This window comes from Aphelocoma coerulescens, chromosome 1, assembly GCF_041296385.1.
Source record: "Aphelocoma coerulescens isolate FSJ_1873_10779 chromosome 1, UR_Acoe_1.0, whole genome shotgun sequence".
NCBI classification, from domain to species: domain Eukaryota; kingdom Metazoa; phylum Chordata; class Aves; order Passeriformes; family Corvidae; genus Aphelocoma; species Aphelocoma coerulescens.
The window spans coordinates 26,667,909-26,690,216 of NC_091013.1; the positions used below are offsets into that span (position 1 = coordinate 26,667,909).

Sequence of the window (22,308 nt, forward strand, 5' to 3'; positions counted from 1 at the left end):
TTCCTAGTGACAGGCATCACCTGCTCCTGTGTCTGCCTCATAACATCCCAGTGATGAGTCCAGCAATGGCTTACATGGAAAAAGGCGTAGGAAAGTACTCATGTATTTTTAGCTATCTTTTTAAAACACAGTTCAGCAGCTGGAGAAAGACAGGAGAAACCAACACCACGTAGGCAATCACACACGGTGGAAATTAGAAAGCATTACGTAGACCTCAGTTTCTGAACTTCTAAGGTAAAACATGAGGTTAAACACAGGAACAAATTCTGAGCTTGCTTCTGCATTATTCCATAGAGGATTCCAGATTTGTGCCTGTGCTGCTCTTGGGGGCATTAGGATCTCCGTCGTCAAGGTCTACTGTTTGCTTTGTTTGTGGTATGCAACTTTTAACCCAATCATGGTTTGTTGGTTTTCTTGAAAAATGAGGAAATAAAAGAAAAAGGGAAAGAAGAAAAAAAAAAAACACAGGGAAAGGCAAAGAGAAAGAAAAGAAAAAAGATTGAAAAAAAGGACGAGAAGTAATAAAAATTTAAATTAGAAAAAAATAAAAAAGGAAAAAAGGAAAAAGAAAAAAAGAAAAAAGAAAAAAGAAAAAAGAAAAAAGAAAAAAGAAAAAAGAAAAAAGAAAAAAGAAAAAAGAAAAAAGAAAAAAGAAAAAAGAAAAAAGAAAAAAGAAAAAAGAAAAAAGAAAAAAGAAAAAAGAAAAAAGTTGAAGTAGAACTTTGAGAGGAGTGGTGAGATGAAGCCAGGCAAGGAAAGGCAAAAAAGAACAAAAGGTAATAAAAGGAAGGGGAAAAAAAAGGAAAAAGGTAAAGCAGTTGTAACTTTTCTTCTTGGGGTTTTTGTGGTGCTCAGACTTATGAAATGTATCACAGCCTAACCGTTGACCTATTACAACTGCTGGAAGACCTCAGCCAAAAATTCTGATACTGATACACGAACATATAATCTGTTCAATCTAAAAATAAAGACTGATACTTAGAAAATAGTGCAAGATTAATTTATTTACAAATATTTCAGCCAGTTATATTTTAGAGAAACTTTTGTTCTGAAGACTGAAGAAGAATAAAAACATAATTCAGAAATTTTAGACACACTGATCAGAAATTTTAGACACACTGATGCTTTGCTGTTCCTTGGAGGTATTTTTAGTGTTGGCTTTTCCTTTTCTGGAAGCTTCTAATGTAACAATACTTTACACCACAGTGCTGATACAGGGATCAGTGATTCATTAAAAGTAATCCACGAGACATTAGGTTTACAAGTGTCACAGACACATTAGATTTGAGAACAAGGAGGGACACAGTGGTGAAAGGATTGTCAAATATACAGAGAATATCCCTGTAAGTGGGTACTACCATTAGTTTTGCAAGAAAGCATTAGTTCTGAAAATTAATTTTGTATGTGTAATTACTGGAAACAGCTGTTTAGGAAGTGGTATTATAGCGAGTTAGACTGAAATCAGTCAAAAGACGTTTTATTTATTTTTTGCCATTTGAGGTATAAGCAGCACTCATATTTAGAAATCCCTACATCTGTAAAAAACTCACAAATATCGCATATATCTAATCAGTCTAATAATTCTAATCAGTCTAATAATTCCAATTGGTCTAATAATTCAGCTATGTTCACTTGCACGCGATGTACATAGAGCTCTTCAGACTAACTCAGGGCTACTTCCTTCTCTATGAATGCCAGTCAGATATCTACAGGGTTTCATATAGTCTTTATAGAAAGAGAAAATGGCAGAAACTGCTTTACTTTTCCTCCATGGATAGTCGGTAAAGATTCTCGCCCAAGAACTCGAGCCTCTCCCTTTGTTCCAGGTCCTGGTACAAGCCCTTGGGCACCTTGCTCAGGCCGTAAACCAGGCCGAACAGGCAGCCGGCGATGGACCCAGTAGCCGCGCTTTCCCCTGCAGGTTTAAGCACAGTTGCAGTGGTCTCTTAGTGTCACCTTCACACACACAACCAAAAAACTGCGCTGCGCAGAGGAGGGAATATTCCACACTGATGGAGTGCAGTGGGAGCATGTTGGGCCAGTCCTAAAGGCTGAGGATGCCTAAGTAAGAGAGTGTTGCCAAGGCAAGCACATGGAGATGCCACTGTGGTGTGAACTCCTGGGCTGGGAGCTCACTTGGTTTTGGGAAAATCTACCCCAGCACAGCAGCTCTTACAAGCAGCTAGCCATTGCTAAGAACAAAGGAGGGAATAATAGTTGCTGGGGTGTCTACTATACAACCAAGATCCTGGACTGGAGAGTGTCCCTTCCCTCCTCACAGCGCAGCACAGCACTGTGCAGGCTCTAAAACATCCAGTCTTGCTGAGGAGCACTGGTGCTCTGTGCATGCAGTGCCTGTGGGTTTGTGCTTGCCAGGGTCTGCAGTGGGGCACTGTGAGCTCTCACCACTGTGTTGGGACAGGTGAGAGACACAGAGCCCCTGCAAAGGGCCCACACCACATCAGGAGAGAGTGGGTGATTCAGGGCTGGAGTCCTACCCACCCCAGCTATGCTGGCCCTCCCAAAAGTGCAGCAAGATGTGTCTGCTAATAAGAAAGTTCTCTCTCACAAAGCTGTAGAAGTACTCAATTGTGTGCCTCTAAGTGCTGGATGTTATTTGGCTGGCACTTGTTTGGGTGCTATATTATTTTTCTCCCTTATTTAGTTTCAGTACATGCAGCTAAAAGGTTGTTTTGCCAAAGGTGCTTGTGTTCTGTCAGGAACTGTCAGCCCTTTAGAAAGTCCAGCCTGCTGGACTTACTCCTCATGAACCTCGGGCAGAACCATGAGATGTAGGTGGAGCAACATATGAAAAGTGCCATTAATGGCTTGTGTGGCAGCTGCTGCCAGAAGAATGGGGTTTAGAGGACAAAACCAGAGGGCAGAATGTTACAGACAACATGGCAGATTGGCCAACAGAGGCAGCTGACAGCCAGGAAGGCGCTATCCTGGCCCTGGCGAGGGAGCAGGGGTGGGAAGCACAGGGGGCCCTCACCTCCATGGAACATGGAGCGGTTGCAGAGCTCCGTCCAGTCCCCGCCGCAGCCCATCAGGGCGTCGTACGCGATCATGGGGGCGTCGTGGCCTCGTCTTCCCCCACGGCCTTCGGAGCTCCACCGCCTGTACGTCTGCAGGAGAGAGGCACTGTCAGGGCAGGGTACTGGAACTGCAGGCGTGGGGCACTTGGCCACGCTGGGCTGGAGTCTCCCCTGCCAAGTGGGAATGGCTCATTGGGCTGGGTAGGGCGGCAGGGGCCGTGCTGTGCTGCCGGCTCCTCTGTGTGTGGTGTGGGACGAGCCATGGCGGCAGCTCCAGCAGTCCCGGTGATGCCCGAAGTGCTGGTGTAAGCCAGCACTCCAGCTTAATGCAGCCAGTTCCTGGCAGGCCAAGAGGCTGGTTTAAGCAAGCCAGAAATGCCAAAAAGTAGATGAAGACAGCTTTCAAGTTCACATCCTAGAAATTCCTTACCATATAAAAAATTAAGATTGGTAAGGACATACTTTGTCAGTCCTCTTCCTGCCTCTGGGAAATATTTTCAACTCCCCTTGTCACACATTTGCAAATGTTTCAATTAGCCAAGTTTTCATAGGGGGTGAAAATGTTCTGATTCAGTAATTTCTTTAGGGCCTTAGTTTCAGACTATGTTAATTCAAGCCCCTTCCTCTGTCTTTTTCTTGCCAAGCCTTTTCTCTCCTCTTCTAAAAGCTCTTGTTGAACAAAAGGGAAAATAATTTGCAAATGTAAGAAACAGTTCTTCCCCAGGAGAAGGAAGAAGAAAGAACTCCAAACCCACAGTGAGGTTTGCAAAGGAAAATTGGATTTTCTCTAGAGCAGGTACCTCCAGCCCCAAATCCCCAAATTATCTCAACACTAATAAATTTATAGTTAAAAAATACCTTCCTATTAAGAAATGGGCAGCTTTATTTCCTGACGTTTACCTTACATCATGGCAAGTTGTATTGTTGCTGGTTGGCTGGCTCTTGGCTTCTGCAACGTGTCTGAAGAGTTTGCATTTCTCTCTATTCATTTTCACCTCAGCCATTTCATACTTGGCTGAGGTTTATCTACACATACATCAAACAAGGCAGAGTCTGACTACAGCTTCACTCTGCTGCTTCCTTTTTTTTTTTCTTTTTTACAATTTAGAAAGATTATTTATGCCTTTATGCTGTCCTCTGCCCCATGCAAATTTCCAGCCTTATTGCTGCAGTTTGGATGCTAGTGGAGCAGCACGAACACACATGCAATGCTACCAAAGGCAGGAGGGCTCAGCACGGAGGGGCTATTCTGGGTGTGCAGCCAGGCGGCTCAAGTGTCACTCCGGTTATTCCTCCTCATCCCTGATGCTCTGCACACGTCTAATGTCATCTTGCCGTGTTGAAACAGCTTTACATTGGGGATAGCTGTCCTAGGACTGAACCTGGCAGCACTTAGCTGCACTAAGGCAGCACTTCCCGAACTTCTTCCTTCTCCTTTCAGCTCCAGCGCCTTTGTGCAGCCCTGTGCTGTGCTGTGGCACCAGCCCAAACTTGCCTTAGGCCAGCAAGGACCTAGTACTTGGATGGGTGTCAGCAGGCACTCTCCTGCTGAAGGCACTGAGCTGTTGCCAAGCCCAGGAGGTAATTCACTCATCCCCTCCTTGCTGTCAACCCCTGCCACCAGTACTTACAGCTGCCTCTGACTTCCTCACCCTTCAGGAGCTGACCTGCTGCTGGCTAGCACTCCCTTTCCATTCTTTTTTTCCCCCTGCTTCCTGGGTTCTTTCACACTGCTGGTTTAAGCAATTCCATCTTAAGGAAACAAGGTCCTTACAGTCTAATTGTCCTGAATCTTTGGTTTGGTTCCTCCCTCATTTTGTAGCACATTGTGTCCATCACAGGAAAGCGAGCCAGGCAAGTGTTTTGTTTGCAGAATCAAGGCTGATCCCACATGTTGAGCGATGTCTGCCCATGCACCGTGTATCTAATATCTTCCAAATGTGCATCACTGAAAAATTATATATACCAGCTTATAGAGAATGTGGCCTTTGCTGCAAAGCATTTCAAGGGGTGATTCATTTTTGGGAGGGAAATTGCCTTTGAAACGTGCTTGGTTCAGTCCAAGCCACATTTGAGGGCTTCACTTTCACATACAGCTGGCACTGTGCCTGCAGAAAGGTGTACCTGGCCAAACAGGAACATGTGTATGGTGACCTGTTGGCAAGGGTTGTGCCAGATACTGGTGCTTTATTAACTGCACGTGGAAAGGTGAGTGGCTGTACTCCCAAACACAAGGGGACAGCTAGTCTGGACGAAAGGCAAAGAGAGAGTACTCCTGGGAAAAAGGCAGGCAGAGTTGTTACCTTCTCCTTGCCTGTTCTTTCCATAGCTATTAACACACTGATGAAGTGTCTCAACTTCTGCCAGGCTGTGATTTCTGCCTGCTGGTTTGAGGGTCCAGCACCATTTTTCCTTTCTTGTTCATCAAAATAAATAGTCAATAGGCCGAAACAGTTGGGCTAGGGTAATGAAGGTAAAGTTTGCTTCTGCATTAGGAATTCATACAGTTCTCTCTTGAAATGACCATGCAAAATTACTGTTTTGGTTTAATCTCTCCTAAAACTTTGCTAAGACTCCAGTGGTACCAGAAGGACTATAAAACTAGTAGCAAATTCATGGCACCGATTTAGTAAAATAAATCTGGAAGGGAATCTGTTCTTTAGAGTGAGCAATTTCTTATTACCCACAGTCAATCAGACTTCCATAGGCACCTTTCACTGCACAGATAATCACCCAAACATACACAAGGTGACTTCTGAGCATAGAACTATGCTTAAATAGTCTGGAAAAAAAAGATTGGTTTATAGTAAAAGGTGACAAGAACCACATACTTATTGCTTAGCTGCCAAGTGGAGAGCTTTGGGAGGTGCCAGCATGTATCAGATAGCTGTAAACACCAGGAAAGAAGACACATTATTTCTCTCGAGTTAAGAAGATACAACCAGCAAAGAAAAGATCATGTACACTATAAAATAGTATCTCATGGAATGTGGTGAAACACCATCTCTCAAGACACTTAAAACTAGTTTGGCACAGCCCAAGCTGGCAGAGAATTAATCACTTGGCATGTCTGTCTTCTGCTCGAAGAACCAAAAAATCATAGACTGGTTTGTGTTTGAAGGGACCATAAAGGCCATTGAGTTCCAATCCCCCGACACGGACCAGGACACCCTCCACTAGATGTGACCAAATCCAGCTTCTAATACCTGGGGGTATTTTTGTGGGACTCTGGCCATAGCTCCTTAGGCTTTAATGAGAGCCCCAGGCAAGACATTTGCCTTTTCCACCTTCAGGTAGCCATGGCCTACGTCCTGTACCTGCTCTGGGTACCAGACCATTAAGTCTGCCTCTCTGCACGTTTTCTCTCATTGCAGCAAACCCAGGACTGGCGGCAACTGCTCTTTTTTTGAGTTAACATGTACCTGAGCCAAGGATGGGAGCTGTTTTTTCTTTTTTGAAATTTCAGAAAAAAAAAAATTCCTGACTACTCTGGCAGCAGAACCAGTTGAAAAATAGTGGTGTGTCTCTTTGAAAATACCTCTGTTGGTTCAGAGCCCTCCCCAAAAGTTTTGGAAGTTGCAGTTACCTTTTCTCTCTCCTCTGCATCATAGTTGGCTGGAAAGACAGGTTGATTCTGATTTTCCTCATTGATTTCTCTCTCCTCCAAATAAAACTGCCACTTGGCTTCAAAGTAAAACCAGTGCTCCTGATATTCTGAAGGCAAAAGAAATTAATGATGTAGTATTTCATTTTGAGAACATTTTCAGTTCTCCTTTAACATATTTTAAGGATAATGACAGTGTTGACTGATATGAAACCCCATGTATTTTACAGTAATATACTGCATATATACTAAGTATGTATGGAATGGGACATCTAGTTGAAAACAGAGGGTGCAATGAAAAAATACTTTCAGAATTTTGTGCTATTTTAATGGCATTTAAGATATATCAAGATGAAATTTTACAAGAATTTACTGAAGAGAACTCCAAGGAAAATATAAGAGTCAACAAAAAGAAAATAATCAATTCTCTGTCAGTTTTTATTCCTTTACTATGATTAAAGAATATGTAAAAATGCTTCCATGTCCTAAATACAAATTGCCACCTACTTCAGTTATCAATTTTTAATCACATAAGTTCTCCAGTGTTTCTGTTCTATTTTCATCAGGTTTATTGTGTGATCATTCAGAAAAAACAGATAGGAGAGCCCAAAATTCCCATTTGCATATATTATAATACATATCAAATGTAGCAAAAGGGATAAATAACACATACCTGCTATCTGTGCCTATAGAAATAAGCCTTTTTTAGTAACCATATGTCTTTCTCCTTCTTTTCTGTCACTTTGGGAAGTGACCTCTAATCATGCTTAATGTTCTACGTGTAAATAAACTTACTAAATTTAGTTTGCTTTCAACCCAATGCTCTGGTTCACCCTTTTCAAAAAGGCTTAAAAAGGCACCTAAGTCAGTCACACTGAACTGTTAAGCACATACACATGCACCTGCCTGTAGAACTGAGGCCTGAGGGAAACCGTGCCTGGCAAGTTGAGGGGGATAAGGAGTTATAGTGGCTCAGATGGCTGAGTATGCCCAGGCAAACTAGCAATTTTGGATGGGACTACGGGTGTAAAATAAAAGTTAACATTCCCACTTTTTCCTTGTCTCTCTCCTGCTTGGCTGCTCAATGGTGTGTGCTGCAAGTGGCTGCGCACACAACCAAACCATTCATCTGAAGGATGCAATCTGATTTTCCTTCTTTTCCTAAAATGCCACAGTGGTGATGCTCTTTGGCAATTAAGACCTTTAAGTAGGGGCTTTTTTGTAAAAATCCAAGCCAGCAATGAGCCTTCAACCACATGCCCGAGACACCCGGAAATGTCCACCTTTTTCTGAGTCTATGACCCAGTTTGGCCCCATTTCAAAGAAACCATTCACCAGATCCCTAAAAAAGGGGAGGTGTTTAGAAAAACAGAGTGAAAGTGCATTCACAGCCTTGAGGCCAAGGAGAGCATCTAGATGCATCTACAGAATCTAGAGAAAAAGAAACGTAAGCAGAGCAAATGTAAACTATCAACACCCACTACAGCAGCTGGTTATGATTGTTTTTGGGAATGTGAGTGACCTGACAGGTTTCTGTCTTTTTTGTTGGTTTTTTGTTTGGTTGTGGTTTTTTTCCTAATTCCCCCGTGACAATAAAGCATAACTGCCCCAAAAATGAATGTTTTCTATGTAGCACCTAAACAAGCAAGAAAGTGTGATTATTCCACAGGTTCAGAAATAGATGGATCAAGTGGTTGAAGGAGATTTTTATTGGGTGGACCTGTAGCATGATCAGAATCCCATGTCACTAACCCTAGCAAGGCTCTGCACCTTCCCTTGAGCCCAGCCGAGACGGTGGTCACATTCAGGTCCATGGAACTATCTGGCAGTAATCGCAATTGGATATCAGAGAGGGGTGTAGAGTCGACCTCTCTGTGACATGTTTGTTATCCATGGGGGATAATATAGCTAAAATAGGATTTTCTAAAACTGGAGGACTCTGGCAGGATTTCTTTGCAGTGCATCTCAGCAGCCAAGGAGCTTAACTTTAATGCAGGACACTTTTCCCACTACCAAAATAGGATGAAGCTCAACAATACGGGCACTGGCTGGAGGGCATGCCTCAGGAGTCCAGCACGCATACCTCCACGCTGAGGGGTCCTGCTCGGGTGGAGTGACAGGGACCTGCTGCAAAGCCACTCAGAGAGACGCTCGATCACATTAATCCTGCACCTGCTCCTCATGGGTCTCTGCTAAAAAAATCCTGGTGTGCAATGAGGCGCAGACGAAAACGCGGGGTCTTTCAGAAAGCCTTCCTGGTGCTCCTTTCAGATTTTAAAGCAGCAGCTTTTCTTCAGGGGGAAGTTTTAATTTCTGGGTGCTCTTGAGTAAAGATTTCTATTGAATTCAATCTTTCTCAGCAGCTGTCCCTTAATCTCTTTCCTTGATGTTTCAGTGTAATGATACTCATCTGTCCATGGCAGGTCTCACCGTTACAAACACATCGCTCCCAGGCAAGAGGGGGCTAAAGTACCTTTGCCCCAAAGACCACATACATAGCAATAATACAGTATTAGTATCACTACTACTACAGTAGTAGTTGTGTGACACTCAGTTTTTTAAAAACAAGGATACAACTGGTTGAATCCCAAATATTTGTTCAGAAAAGCAACAAGTCAAACCTGAAGTTGTGGTCAAAAGCTAACTCTTGGTTGGGGGCACCTGCAGGTGCAATTTTCCTGCCAGGATGAGGAGTGTCAGTGTTTTTTCTTTTGGATGATGTTGAACTCCACTAATTGATGGAAGGCAGCTGAATAATTAATATCTCAGCAGTCACTTTTCCTAATAACCTGCTAAATATATTTTCCTTCCTCCCTCCTGCCAGCAATCTCTGAAGATTCCCTAAAAATAAAACTGTGCCTTAGGGCATGGTCACTGCTATTTTGCTTTGTATTTTTGCCACCAATACACCAGGCAACTAACTGGTGGTAGAAGAAGGTACGCCACCTGTAAAAAGCTTACTTCTCTGAGAGAGAAAGCAGGAGGACAACCTGTTGAGGGAGGAGAAGGGGGAAAGCAGCAAGCTGGAAAGACTAGGGAGTGACATTTCTTCAGTGCCTTTCCAGCTAAACATAGCTTTAAGAAAATAAACTCTTGATTCAAACTCGGTACCTGCCATGTGACGAATGGTCTTCTTACAGTATTCTTCAGCCATCGGCACAACCTTCATCATCTCTCTTCCCCACTGCGCAAGGGGTTTCCCTTGTATAGCATATGCCACAAAGAGAGCTGTGCAAAGGGACCCTAGAAAACCTGGAATTCACAAATAACAAGGATTACCAGTGTGCATCTGTGCTGGTACCATCCTTGTTGTCCTTGTTGTTCCTCGTAAAATCACCAGTGGAATGCCTCATGGCTGTCAGGTAGATTAACAAATGCACACAACCCACCTCTGCCTGCTTGCAGCCTGACCTGTGGCATGTTGAGATTATTGGCTAATGAGTGGTTCCCACTGGTTTGCGACTTACATTACATGGAAGGGAGCTTCTGTTCTCAGTGGTGTAATGTGATAGAAATTGAGGTAGGGGTCAAAAATAAACATCATCCACCAATGTGATACTGAAATCTTCTAATTGAAGTCACATGAAATAATTGACTTGTACAAAGTGATTCAATTACAAGCTGTATCAGCTTGTTTACAGCATCATCCAGCCCAAGAGTGGTGGTTGCTAGATCTAACACTATTTCTGGCTCATTTGACTCTAAGGGAACAAACCCACGTCCCCTTAGAGGAAAGAAGAAATTGTCCAAGAACAACACGCTCGTCTTCTACTTTGGTTACAAATATTTCAACATTGTAAATATTACAAATATTATAACTGTTGATGGGCACTCAACACTTCCATGACACCAGAAACAGTAGGGCTCATTTCTTGTATTTGCTTGTGCTCTTGGCATTCTGTCAAGGGCAACAAAATTAACCTGGTGCAGTGTGCAAAAGAAGCTTAAGAAAACCAGTCAGTTATTTAAATAAATCCCAGGTGAGCAAAGTATTGATGCATGTGCTTCTCTCAGTGCATGGATCCAAAAGCGTCCACTCCTGCATAGAGGCAATCATGAACTTTGTGTGTTTTGCTGAAGGTAAAACCAATTTTGGGAGGTGACAAGTCCAGATGAGGTGATTACTAATTCCCTCTGCCACAAGACCTGCAATAGTGGGTCAGGCCCAAGGCACATCCAACTAGAGTCCAGTAGATGTTTTCATAAAGAATAGAAGCCTGTGTAGAGTCAACCTGAAGAGTCTCAGTCAGGTAGACAGCATCTATCCCAGATGCCACAAAGATCCTTGAGTGCCACATTTTCCATGAGGGTGGCAGCAGAGGGTTTAGAGTGAATCAAAGGGCTAGCAGGGGGCAGTGGGACAACTCAGTCAGAGGGTAGCAGAGACTGGGGTGTGCCCTGAAGGTTTTCCAGGGGCTGAAAGTCTCCTCCTGCCCACTGCCCAGGCTGTTGCTGTTGTCCTGCTCCCCCTGCTCCCAGCAGCCCTCACACAGCCTGCTGCCCCTCACTGGGGAAGAAAGCACACCCTGGCCAGGGTGTCTGCCTCTGCAAGACAGTCAGCCTAAGTGGTTTGGCTTCTCCGGTCCCCAGAAACTAAGCTAGCTTAGTGGCCATTTTAATTACACAGCTTGATTGATTTGACTTGATAGTCTCTTTGCCTGGTCTCCTTTGAACCCAGGCATATCTGTAAACTTTGCAGCTGTCTGTAGCAGTGAGGTCTGCGGCTTCACTGTGTATAACATAGAGAAGTATTTCCTTTGTCTGCTTGTTTCAGTCCTGACTGACACACTGGTTGGGTTTTCTGAGTCTTTGAGTTATGAGGATCACAACTGGCATTTCACTGACACCTTTCAGGATGGCAGTGAGGTGCATGTGGCCCTTCCACCCCTCTCCTTCCTGCCTCCCTGCTGTGCCACTTTTTCTTTCCCAGCTGAAAACTCTTTCTGGATGTAATACCTCATTGTATGGAAGGTGTCTGACAACTTGGATCCTCCTTGCTGCCATTTTCTGGGTCTCATAAGCCCTTTCTGGCGTGAGGCACACAGACTGCCAGCAGTCTTATGGCTGCTAATGCACCACAGACTTTACATACCAGCTTAATTTTCTGCTTTGTTTTGAACCCTTTTCCCCTAATTTTATGCCATCCTGATGGCTTCTCTGATTGCTTCATAGCACTGAGTGTGTTGAACATGTCACCATTCATTATGGTTTTATTTATTGCTGTTTAAAACAGACAGAATGAATACATGTTTACGTAGCATAAAATTATCCAAATGACAGACCTGAATATTAAAGACAACATTAAATCTGCTTATTTAGGTTTTGCTTAGAAAATGTTTCAGATTCTATCCTAAAATATGTGGAGTTAGGTTTTTTTGGCTTACTACCTTTACCTACGGTGATTGGATATGACAAAATCTGCCAAGAGAAAAATGCTGTTATCCCCTGAACCATAAATTTGCATGATAACAGTGAGTCATCTAGATAGACATGAATCCTAAAATTTGACCCAGGCAACTAACATGAACATGCTTTGAACAAAGCAGGTTGCGTTTACATATTGGGATTTTAGGAAAGAAAACAACCTGAGGATGCTGTCAGCATAACATACAAGCAGCTATATCAGCCTATATAAGTAACACACACATGTATGTGTTAACCAAGCAAAGTCCAAACTGAGGCCTTGGAGCCCGCAAAGCAGAAGTGGTTTAACCAGGGGGGTTCACAGGAGCCATGTTAGTCCCTGCAGAAGAGCAAATCTGCCTTAGGGATGTCAGAGAGTGGGCATTACCTGTGGGATGGTTATGAGTCATTCGTCCACATTCAATGCTCACTTCAATAAGCGACTCCAGCCTTTCTGGTTTCCAGTATCGCATCCCTAAACACATGGCTTTCGTGGAAGCTCCAAATCCAGAACCTAAAGTGAAAGGATAACACCAAGCATTTAAAAGGAGACTGATCTCACACAAATATGTTGATAAAATGTGAGACAAGCACACTTCATTAATTCAGTTCATGTGTAGGAAGGGAACTCCTCAGGGAATGGGAAATTAACATGCAAAATGAGTTACAAGTTTTGAAAGTTTCTTGCAAGGGATTTTGCTCCTACATAGTCATTCTGGTTTTACAGGTATGTTCCAATATAATCAAGTGCTATGAAGAGCACAGTGGGTTCAGAAAGCAGTGGGCTCTCTTGCTCACAGCACTTGTTTGATCCAAATTTTCATCCCATCTTTACTCATTCTTGGCCGACACTGCTGTTTTGCTTGCTCCAGGTGCCCACACTAGAAATAGAACTTTGAGAAACAGATACATTTTCCCCACGCCCTTATTTTATAGCTGTAAGCACACAATTAAAACGCTTTATATGAGCCTCAGAGTTCACCTTTCAGTTTTAATGCACCTTTCATCCTGGAGAGCCTCCCCAGTTTCTGCTACATACAAAAATAATGTGTCCAAAAGAAAGTAAAGGCTACAGAACCAAATCCTACAAAATTAGGCAATGTCAGAACTGGAGTTTCCCATGCAACCTCAAATTAGTGCTTGTTGTGCTACAGCCTACACTTACTGAGCTTGGTCTTGGGAACATCTGCCTCTGTGCAGCAGAGAATTTATTTATTGAATAGCTAATTCAGAATTTCTTTTAATCCTCAGCACTGAGTGCATGATCCCAGGTGTTCAACTTTTAAGCACTTCATTGAATGGAGTTAAACTTATTAATGAGTTTCTCTGCAGTACTTATCACAGTAATATCAGGATCCCAGAGAAGTTTTAATGAGCTTATCTTCACAAGGCACCAGTGAGGTGATTATCTCCTCTTTGCAGCTGGTGAGCCAATGCCCAAAAAAACATTAACTCATTGCAGGCAACCACCCTGAGATGGATAGGCTTTGATTTTTCAAAGTACTTGGCATTTTTCAGCACTGTCTTTGCTCAATCACACTTCCCAGTGACCTTGGGAATAGCTGAGAGCAATCAGCATTTCTCTATTTGGTTCCTGGAAGATAAGGGGCATATTTACGCTACCTAATTTTAGCCTGTGTGAACCTGCATTACGAGCCCAATCTCCTTGTCTTTCCCAGACAGGCAGCATGGAGAAAGGCTGTATGTCCATGTGTATGATGGCATAGTAGGAACAACTCAGGGGCCAGAGTGAATTGAAGCAGCAGATGCCAAGGAGCCAGGATCATGGCCTTCAGTCACTTATCTGCAGAAGGGCCCTCAGCTGCTCCACTGGGCTTTGTCTGCTGTGGGAGCAAAACACCAGGGGCTCTTTTGGAACACCTCTTGCCGTTTACTCTCATCCCAAGTGGCTCCAGCTCCGATGTCCTAAGATTATGAGTGTGATACAAGTGGGGTAGTGAGGGTTGCAGGGAGATCTACTTCAAGCCAAACTGAAGCCTGAGTCAAACTAACATAAGCTACTTACTGGCATTTCCAAGTGCAATATCTGAATTTCCCTCTTAGGAAGAGTTCTTCTTCTCCCTGAGAGCAGCTATCCAGGAGCAGATAAAACTGTCTGCTGGTCCCACATATCACACAGAAATCACAAGGAAGAGCCAGGAAGAAAAACCAGTCTTCCAGGGCACCACTCAACTGGGAGAAAATATCTCCTCCTGCTTGCAAGACCAAACTCTTCATGAAACCATCTGCTGCTGTAGAGTAGCAGATGAGAATCTTCACTATGCAAACCTGGTTTCTCCAAAGGACACAATCCATGCTGGTTATCCAAGAGGGAAAGCTCTTGTACTACACAAAGCTGCTAATTAAATAACATCTCTCAGTGTGTCCAAAGTGGAAGATGTACTAGAGTAATCTGACTTCTGTTTTGGAGGAGCTTCTCTTTCCCACTTCATTGCGTTCCTACAGTCTGGGAAGTTCCATTAAAACCTTCTGCAGTATTAGAAAAGTAAACTTAGTAACAAAAAATTCCATCACATGGAGTAACATTAAACCCAGACAGAGCTTCAGGAGCTGTTAACTCCCATGTCTCATGTCTACCATTTGAACCAAGGACATAAGGGACAGTGAGACTAGTCTGAGCAATGGGTGACACATGTGACAACATAAGGAGTGTCCTCCATGTGTGATACCAAAGGTCAAACCAACTTCTCATGTCTGACAATGAAGAGGATACTTAAAAAAGAGTAAAAGAGAAGTACAATGGCACTATCCCTTTGCACTAACTAAGCTGCTGACAGTTTGTCTCCCTGATCCAGGAGGCAGCTGGCTATTCATCGTTCTGCTTAAAAACCCATGAAGGATTTCCCCTCAGTGAATTTGCCCAGCTCTTTTTTGAACTAGCATGAACTGCATCATCTGCAAATTGGCTTTGGAAAATAGTTATGCAGCTTATGTAGGTGTGTGAAGGAGTCCTTTTTTTTTGCTTCCTTTGAGCTCATGACCTCTTAGTTTCATTTGAAGCCCCTAGTTGCTGTCCTGGAGGAGACAGTGAATTTTGCTGTACCTATCCATGTTTCCCAGTTATTTTCATTTTCCTTCATGCACTACATTATTCTTTTTTAGTATGTCATACCTCAGTGTGATTTTCTTCACTCTACACCTGTAGAATAATGAAGATTAGGGTAATGGCTGCTAAGCTCTGAAGAGGATGTGCCTTTTGTGACTACAGATAATTCTGCATGAAAACATAGAGCCCAGAACCTTTATCTCCTGTGCATCTGCAGCTTAACCTTCTCTTCAATTTTCCCCTCAATTTCTGCATTTTCCCTCACACGTTTCCCTCATGCTCCTCTGACAATACCACCAGCAAAAAGGCACTGTTTTCAAGTGCTTCTAGGAAGCCCAGAAGTTGCTTCCACAGTTGCAAATAAAGACCTGCTTGGATGCTGCAGTCTCTGCCTGAAATATGCACGATACAGGTAGAGCCCAGCTATTTGACTTGGCATTTGACTGGCCTTTCCCAGTGGCTCCAAAAGCAAATCTCTGGCTCAGGGGGTACCACCTTACTCAGATTTTAGTTCCAGTTCTACAACATCAATGATTCTCTTCTGAACAATTTGAAGTTTTAGCAATGGGTCAAAACATTTTTACCATGTCTCAGAAACAGCAAACTCATCTGCATCAAAACTTTAAGCAAATACTGACAGACAAAGAAAGGCAAACAATGGAGAGAATGTTAGCCTTGCACTTATCAATGTTGTAAATGGTAAACAAGCTCTTAAAATGGAAGGTGTTAGACAATCTTGGGCAGGTTTTCTGATGGTCACAGGAATCTCACCAGCCTCTAACATAACCCAGGTATCTCTGCAAAGAGTGTGGCAACGAGCATGACATGAGGTGGCAGAGACACCTTGGGCAGTTTGACTTAGGGATTCAGTGTGCTGACTAAACCCACAAGAATTTGAGCAGAGAAGCATCCATAAGCAATGCAAAATTACCGAAGATAAGTCCATGAAGGCTGGCACATGAACTATTGCTGGAAGCAAGATAAGATAGAATGCCCACAGCAAATCAGACTTTTGGTTCCAGCCTATCTAAAATATAACCTGACTGCTAGGCATTCAATGCCTGTAGCATGTTTTTGCCTCAAGAAGAATTTTGTGCAAATTCAATTAAAAGTTAATTAGGTCCATAGCAGTGTTTGGTCCCCTAGTAGACAGAACATCTCCATTCAGGTCACTGGTTCTTCTGCTCTCAGGGCGAAAAAAAGGCTTCTTGAGATGTTCAGGATGCTTATTTGTCAGACCAGATGGAGAAGGTGGCTTTTAGCTGCCAGATCTCTCAAGGCAGGAATTAATTTTAGATTCTTCTAGCCCAGAGTGTCCCCAAAGCAGATAGTCCATCATGGAAATCTGGGGAGGAGGAAGGCTGAAAGAAGAGACATAGCTCCAACACTGCAGTGGACCAGGGAACAGCCATACTCAACTGCTTGTTAGAGCTACTTGGGGCCAACAACATCTCCCCTGATTATTTTCACCAAATTTTATCCACTGTCAGTCAGAAAACATGTGATAAGTGCCAAAGGGGCACTTTCTCAGATCTGGCTGGCTGATAGCAGGGTGGGAAAAGTAAACCCTTATCACTCCCAGCAGCTGTTTCGAGGAGCAGGGGACAAGTGAGAGATGCTTTTTTTCATCAGAGAAAACTGGCTGCAGAAATAGCCATGGCACTGTGCCACCGGGTCTTTGCCATGGTGTTGCATCAATATGCAGTTGTGTTGAGCCAGTGTGCTCTGCAGTGGCTGTGTCACACCTACACAGCCAACGCTGGTGTGAGCTGACACCATTTTATGGCTGTCTGGGTCTCCCTCTGATAACGGGGTGCCTCTACAGCCTTTCAAGATTAATTGCACTGTATGTGTATGTGTATGCACATAGCTGCATGAGCATTGTTTAACTTGAAGTGGAAATTTTATTCATTGTAAACATAAATGATCATAAAGAGAAGGAAAGAGAGGGTCAGGTGTAGGTAAACCAGGCTACGAATATTAGGGATTGTCAACAAAACAATCACAGTTGTTAGCAGGGCATCCAAATGGAGAAAAGTCTCTGCTTTCCCTCCAGTGAACAAGTTGGTGCTTAGAGCAATTTATAGGCTTGGCATTTTGTTTCAGATCTGGTATCACTGAAAAGATCCAAGTCTACAAACGTTTAAATGAAAAATGGCAGAAAATATTTCTTAACCACTAAACTCAAGGACAAAGATCTGGACCCTGAGGCACAGAGCCAAGGACAAAGTCTCTTTAAATAGATGTTAAAAAGGGAGGGGTTCGCTTACAAGAGGACACAGTGCCCTACAGAAGGAATTCTTGGCAGATCTCTTGTCATCCTCAGGCAAACATGGAAATGTTTCAGGGGTAGTGGCCTTTGATGTCAGGGGGGAAAAGGAAACACTTTCCATATAGCCACAAACACCGAGAGCATGCATTATTCTAGCCAGGACCTCTAAAAGGAAAGCAGTACCGTACCCTTTTCATTGAAGGGCGTGTGCCAAGCGAGAAGGTGGTTGTCTGGTTTTAACTCCCTGCAACCTTCGATGGTGGCGGGGTCCGGCCGCCTCCCCGACAGCTTGTCAACAGCATCCACGTAGCGCTTCACCAGCTCCCGGTACAGGTCTTCTAAACACCAGTAATCTGCTCAGGGGAGGGAAGAGAAGGTTATTGTGTGAAGGCAGAAGAGCAAAGCACCACAGAAAACATGTAAGCAAGTTCACTATGCATTTGAGAAATACTCCTGTTTCCATTTCCAATATAACAAGTCATATTTCTGGTGCCACTGTTGACACATTTTTACACAACATGACAATGGGCTGGAGGGAGAATAGTCTTGACTCTCAATTCTCACCTTTCCCTCCATTTCTTCCCATGTTTAATTCCTTCACTGGAATGATGAAGCATTCTGTTAATCCACAGTAGCTGCTGAAGGCCTGCATTTAAGCTCTGTGGTGTGAAGTCGCTACAGAGATGTTCAACTGTCTGGTGACAGCGTGGCTGCCATGGGGTCTGGGTAAAGCCAAGTATGCCTAGCTCAGCCCCTGCCTTTACAGATGTGAATCCAATCTAAAAATGAAAGCTGTTTTTTTTTTTAATTACCACATTACACAATTACTTTAAGAAGTATGTATGACTAGATACAAAAGCAAATTAGCAACCCCTTTTTAAAATCTGTATTTCATATAAATTTTGTCTAAAATTTGTAGGCCTTATATGCAGGGATCCAAATATCTTATAATATCATTAACAGTGAGCTTTTATAAAAAATATTACAAAAATCAGTAAGAGTCGTAAATCCCTACTGCCTGAAGACACATTCCAGCACATAAATTTCTCTAATGTAATAAGTTCACTAACAATATCTGTTTATAGATTATTTTTACCAAGTCCTACAGTCTTGTCTAAGGAGGAACCTTCCCCCTGTTAAACATATACTGTTTCTTCAGTATTGCTGCTTCTCTCGGCTGGTGTTGTCTGTTGTTGGTCTTGAAGAGTCCTACCTTTTACTCTTGTTAAGGAAAACCTTCCACTGGCATCTATTACAACTGTGTAATCAGTGGAAACAGAGGCCAAAGGGATTTATCCACTTACATATTTTCTACATACTTAGAGAAACTGCATTTAGTACTTGGTTAGTTGCACAGGTTGAAAGACACAACAGGAGAAGTTCTTCTAAAAACATCTTCATTTTGTCAGAGAGAGTGAATTCTGGAAATCCACGGTTTAACTTAAGAGAAAGTTTGGAGTCCCAGAAGCCAGAGACATTCTGAAGTACCAGTTATGGAGGCAGGCAAAAGAGAAGATGAAGGGTCAAACATTCATCTTCTTTCACATAAAATAATACCCTACCAGTTATACTGGCCATCCCACATGTAAACCAAAAGAAACAAGACACTTTCAAGCTGCCAGTTCTTTCCAGATTTAGGAGTCAGGTGTCACAGTTTATCCGGATGGGAGCCAGAGCAGGGTTTATTGCCTGGCAGTTCCTCCAGAAACCTTGTCCCCAGAGCCAGAGTTGCTGTGGTCCAGCACCTCCAGGCTGTTCAAGCCCACCATGGTTCCCATGCCTGGAGCCAGATTGCTGTCTCAGCCATCAATAGGACAGGTTCTTTCTTTAGAAATGAACTCTTATTTTTTTTAAACCCATGTGTAGGTAAGAGAGGAAAAGGCTTTTGTCATTACAGGGATAGTGTCCCTGGGTTTGATGATGCTGTGTCCTTGTTCCTCCCTTATAAGACAGATTCTTCCTGGAAGCAGATGTTTTGCCTATCCTTCATTGTCAGATCAACCTTTCAGTCAGGGCACATGGTGGATTTGGGGAGCACCAGCTCAGTCTGCAGCAGTGCCCACAGCCCCGGTTGCTTGTGGCCATGCCCCTCGTGGGATGCTCTCCATGCAGCCGCCAAAGTGCTGGCCAGAATCCCCTCCCCAGGTTGGAACTGCATTTGTCTTTAACACAAGCCTGCACCTCACGCTTGGCTGCTGCCTCAGGCTGGGAGCTCCCCCGAGGGCAGTGCCCTGACAATGACAACGGGACTGCCTGACTTTAAGCCGTGGGCATGTTTGTCCCAGCCTACAAATATCCCGCAATTGCCCGCAGGTGAGCATCCGGGGAATGCTGTGGCCAGCAGGCAGCCAGCCAGGCAAACAGGATGTGCAGGGAGCAGGGCAGTGAGCAACAGAGATATTTTTATTGCTTATTTCCCCTCCTTTTTTTTTTTTTTTTTTTTTTTTTTTTTTTGGGGGGGGGGGGGGTTGCTGGTAATGTTCCAGTCACCCAGTATATTCTTTAAAATCTGTTTCCACAGCAGTAAGGACAGGTCCCCAGGGCTGGTGGCAGACGCCTTCAGCCTCACAGACGTTTCCCTTCCTCTGCTCCCCTCTGTTGACATGGGTGATTTGGCACCTAGGCTGGGCCATGGGCAAGCCATGGGGCTTTTTTGCATTCCCTGTGTCAGGAGGAGCCACTGCTGTGGGCAGGAGCAGTTCTTGTTTCCCTTGTGGGAAGCAGGCAGAAGGACTTGTTTTATCCCACTCACCAATGCTGCTGTGAAATGAAGATTTCTTACTAAAATTCCCTACTCCATCTTGCTGTTTCCTCTCCAGCCCATGAAAGCACCTTTTTAAAATGCTTGTCTGATCAGGTCACAGGGAAGTAAGAGTGTAGGATAAACACAGCCAATGGAAACAATAGCTTAAACTTTTTTCTTTAGAGCATTTTACAGGCTGCTATATTTAAGAAAAGAATTATTATTTTACTGTTGGTCTAGCTGACTTGATTACCCAGAAGTTATGGTTTTAGAGGGTTCAGTAAGCAAGAAACATATGATACGTATTTAATCATAGCCTATATTCAGAAATATACTAGTCATCTTTTTTCTTGATAGGCTGACATCTTGCCCTTATCTTTAGTGTATTAGCTACCCCTTAAACCATTGGTTAGCTAATAGCCAAGTATGAAGTGTCCTACACACTCTTCAACTGATCTCTACATACTAAATTTAGAGTAGATTGGAAGCAGGCAGATAAAGGAGTGAAACACTAGCACACAAGGGAAATCTCATTGATGTGAAGGATACTTGGCTACACTGTGAGCTTCTGCTACTGGTAGTTATGCAGTGTTATGAGTTTTAAGAAAAATCAGGAATATTTTTACAGAGATTAAAAAAATTGAATCATTGTGAAGAGGCAAAATACTGCTGAGAGGTCACTGTCTTCTGGTGTACTTTCTATGATCTTGCCAGTCTCAGAAAGCTCTAGTTTGATGGGTAAGGTGTCGATACAAACACTGTCTTATCTTAAACAGACTACCCCCACCTTAAGAAAAAACAAATGTTCTCTCTCAAACCATTGGGATTTTAGAAGACATATCTTAATAACTTCCACTATTCTGACAGATTTCATTATAAACACAGAATGTTAGGATACTTTTTGGACTAAAGACATGGAGCTCTCCTAATAAAACAAATAGTTTTTTTCTGGCTTTGCAGATGCAACCCTTTGTCTGCGGGGCAGCAAAGAGGAGACAGCACTAGTGCTTTTAGCCTGAAAGAGGTACTAAGGTAACTCTACTCCAGCCTGGAGTTCTGGACACAAACACGCAAAAAATGCACTCAGAAGAGTTCTTATCTTTTACAGAAGGATCTCTAGTGGCTATATTATTCCCTGATGTATTCCAGCATACAGCTAATCTACTTGGCAATTATTTTTGTTATGCTACATGTGATATTTTAGTCTCTAAGCTTTAACCAACTGTATATCTCTAGAGAAAATATAGGAGGAGCCCCTCCACACTCCAGAAATCAAGACGACCCCCCAGTTCGTGAGATGGTCACAGGATTGTAATGGAACAGCCAAACTAATGCACATTCTCATTCATGTAAGCAGCATTTCTGACATGCTTTCGCATGACTTCCCCAGCAATCAGGCTCACTCTAAGAAATGCAGCAGCTCAACAGTTCTGCTCCTCTGCAGACTGCGTTTGCCATTTGCGCCGTACCTACCTGTGATGACAGCTTCAGCTGTAGCCATGTGCATGAGCGTGTTGTCACTTACTGGCCACTTGTCAGGAGAGAGCACCAGGTTCTCAAGCCCTCCAATTTCCTTCAGCTCCTGCTGGATTTTTGCACCTAAGGCATTGTTTTCTCGGGAGAAATTGCGATAACCGAGAGCATCCCCTACTCCAGCCAGAACAAGCGCAGCCTTAAATTTATCCATCCCCAAGACAATTTCCACTTTCCTCTTGCTCGAGACAGCCACCGAATCTTGATCTTCCTTTGTTCCTTTGCCTTCAACTCAGCTCCCCCGACACTTTATATCAGCCATTGTGTCACACCAAGAGCTCTCTCTATAAGGCAAGGACTTCCTTTTCTGGCTCTGCAGATGCCATCTCTTGTCTGGGACCCGACAGAGAGGAAATATTTCATAACCCAGGGATTTTGCAGGGGCTTTGTTCAATGAAGCTGTAAGAGCAGACCTGCAAAAGCCTCGTTTCTGCAACCCAGCTTAAAGCAAGCCAAGAGATCCTTAGCCCTACCCAGCCAAAGTAACTCTACACCCAGAAAAACAGATGCCTCCACAGGGGTGCTTATTTATTCAACAACTTGTAAATTAATATTTTTTCTTCTGCCCATTTCTGATATGCTGAAGTCAACCTCCCTCTCAGGGACCAGCCAGAAGTAAAGGCTATTATAAAAGCAGTTTTCCAGGCT

At 43.4% G+C, this 22,308-nt stretch overlaps 1 protein-coding gene across 1 annotated transcript; it reads right to left on the reverse strand.

Annotated features, from left to right (window-relative positions):
* Window positions 1–994: 994 nt before the first annotated feature.
* Window positions 995–22,071, reverse strand: ADPRHL1 (ADP-ribosylhydrolase like 1). The gene is made up of 7 exons (XM_069004600.1): window positions 21,601–22,071; window positions 17,573–17,737; window positions 12,434–12,559; window positions 9,754–9,894; window positions 6,625–6,752; window positions 2,996–3,128; window positions 995–1,915 (listed from the first exon to the last, which is right to left on the reverse strand). Exons 1-7 carry the CDS (start codon window positions 21,812–21,814, stop codon window positions 1,758–1,760), a joined length of 1,065 nt encoding a protein of 354 aa, XP_068860701.1. The 5' UTR covers window positions 21,815–22,071; the 3' UTR covers window positions 995–1,757.
* Between the last annotated feature and the right edge of the window lie 237 nt (window positions 22,072–22,308).

What these genes read in the sequence shown, in the direction of transcription:
- ADPRHL1 (XM_069004600.1), bottom strand. Translation starts at nt 21,814, where the DNA reads ATGGATAAATTTAAGGCTGCGCTTGTTCTGGCTGGAGTAGGGGATGCT. An exon ending in GACCATTCGTCACATGGCAG is followed by an intron (nt 6,753 to 9,753) that starts GTACCGAGTTTG and finishes TTTTGCCTTCAG; the next exon opens with AATATCAGGAGCACTGGTTT. An exon ending in ATGCAGAGGAGAGAGAAAAG is followed by an intron (nt 3,129 to 6,624) that starts GTAACTGCAACT and finishes TCTCTCCTGCAG; the next exon opens with ACGTACAGGCGGTGGAGCTC.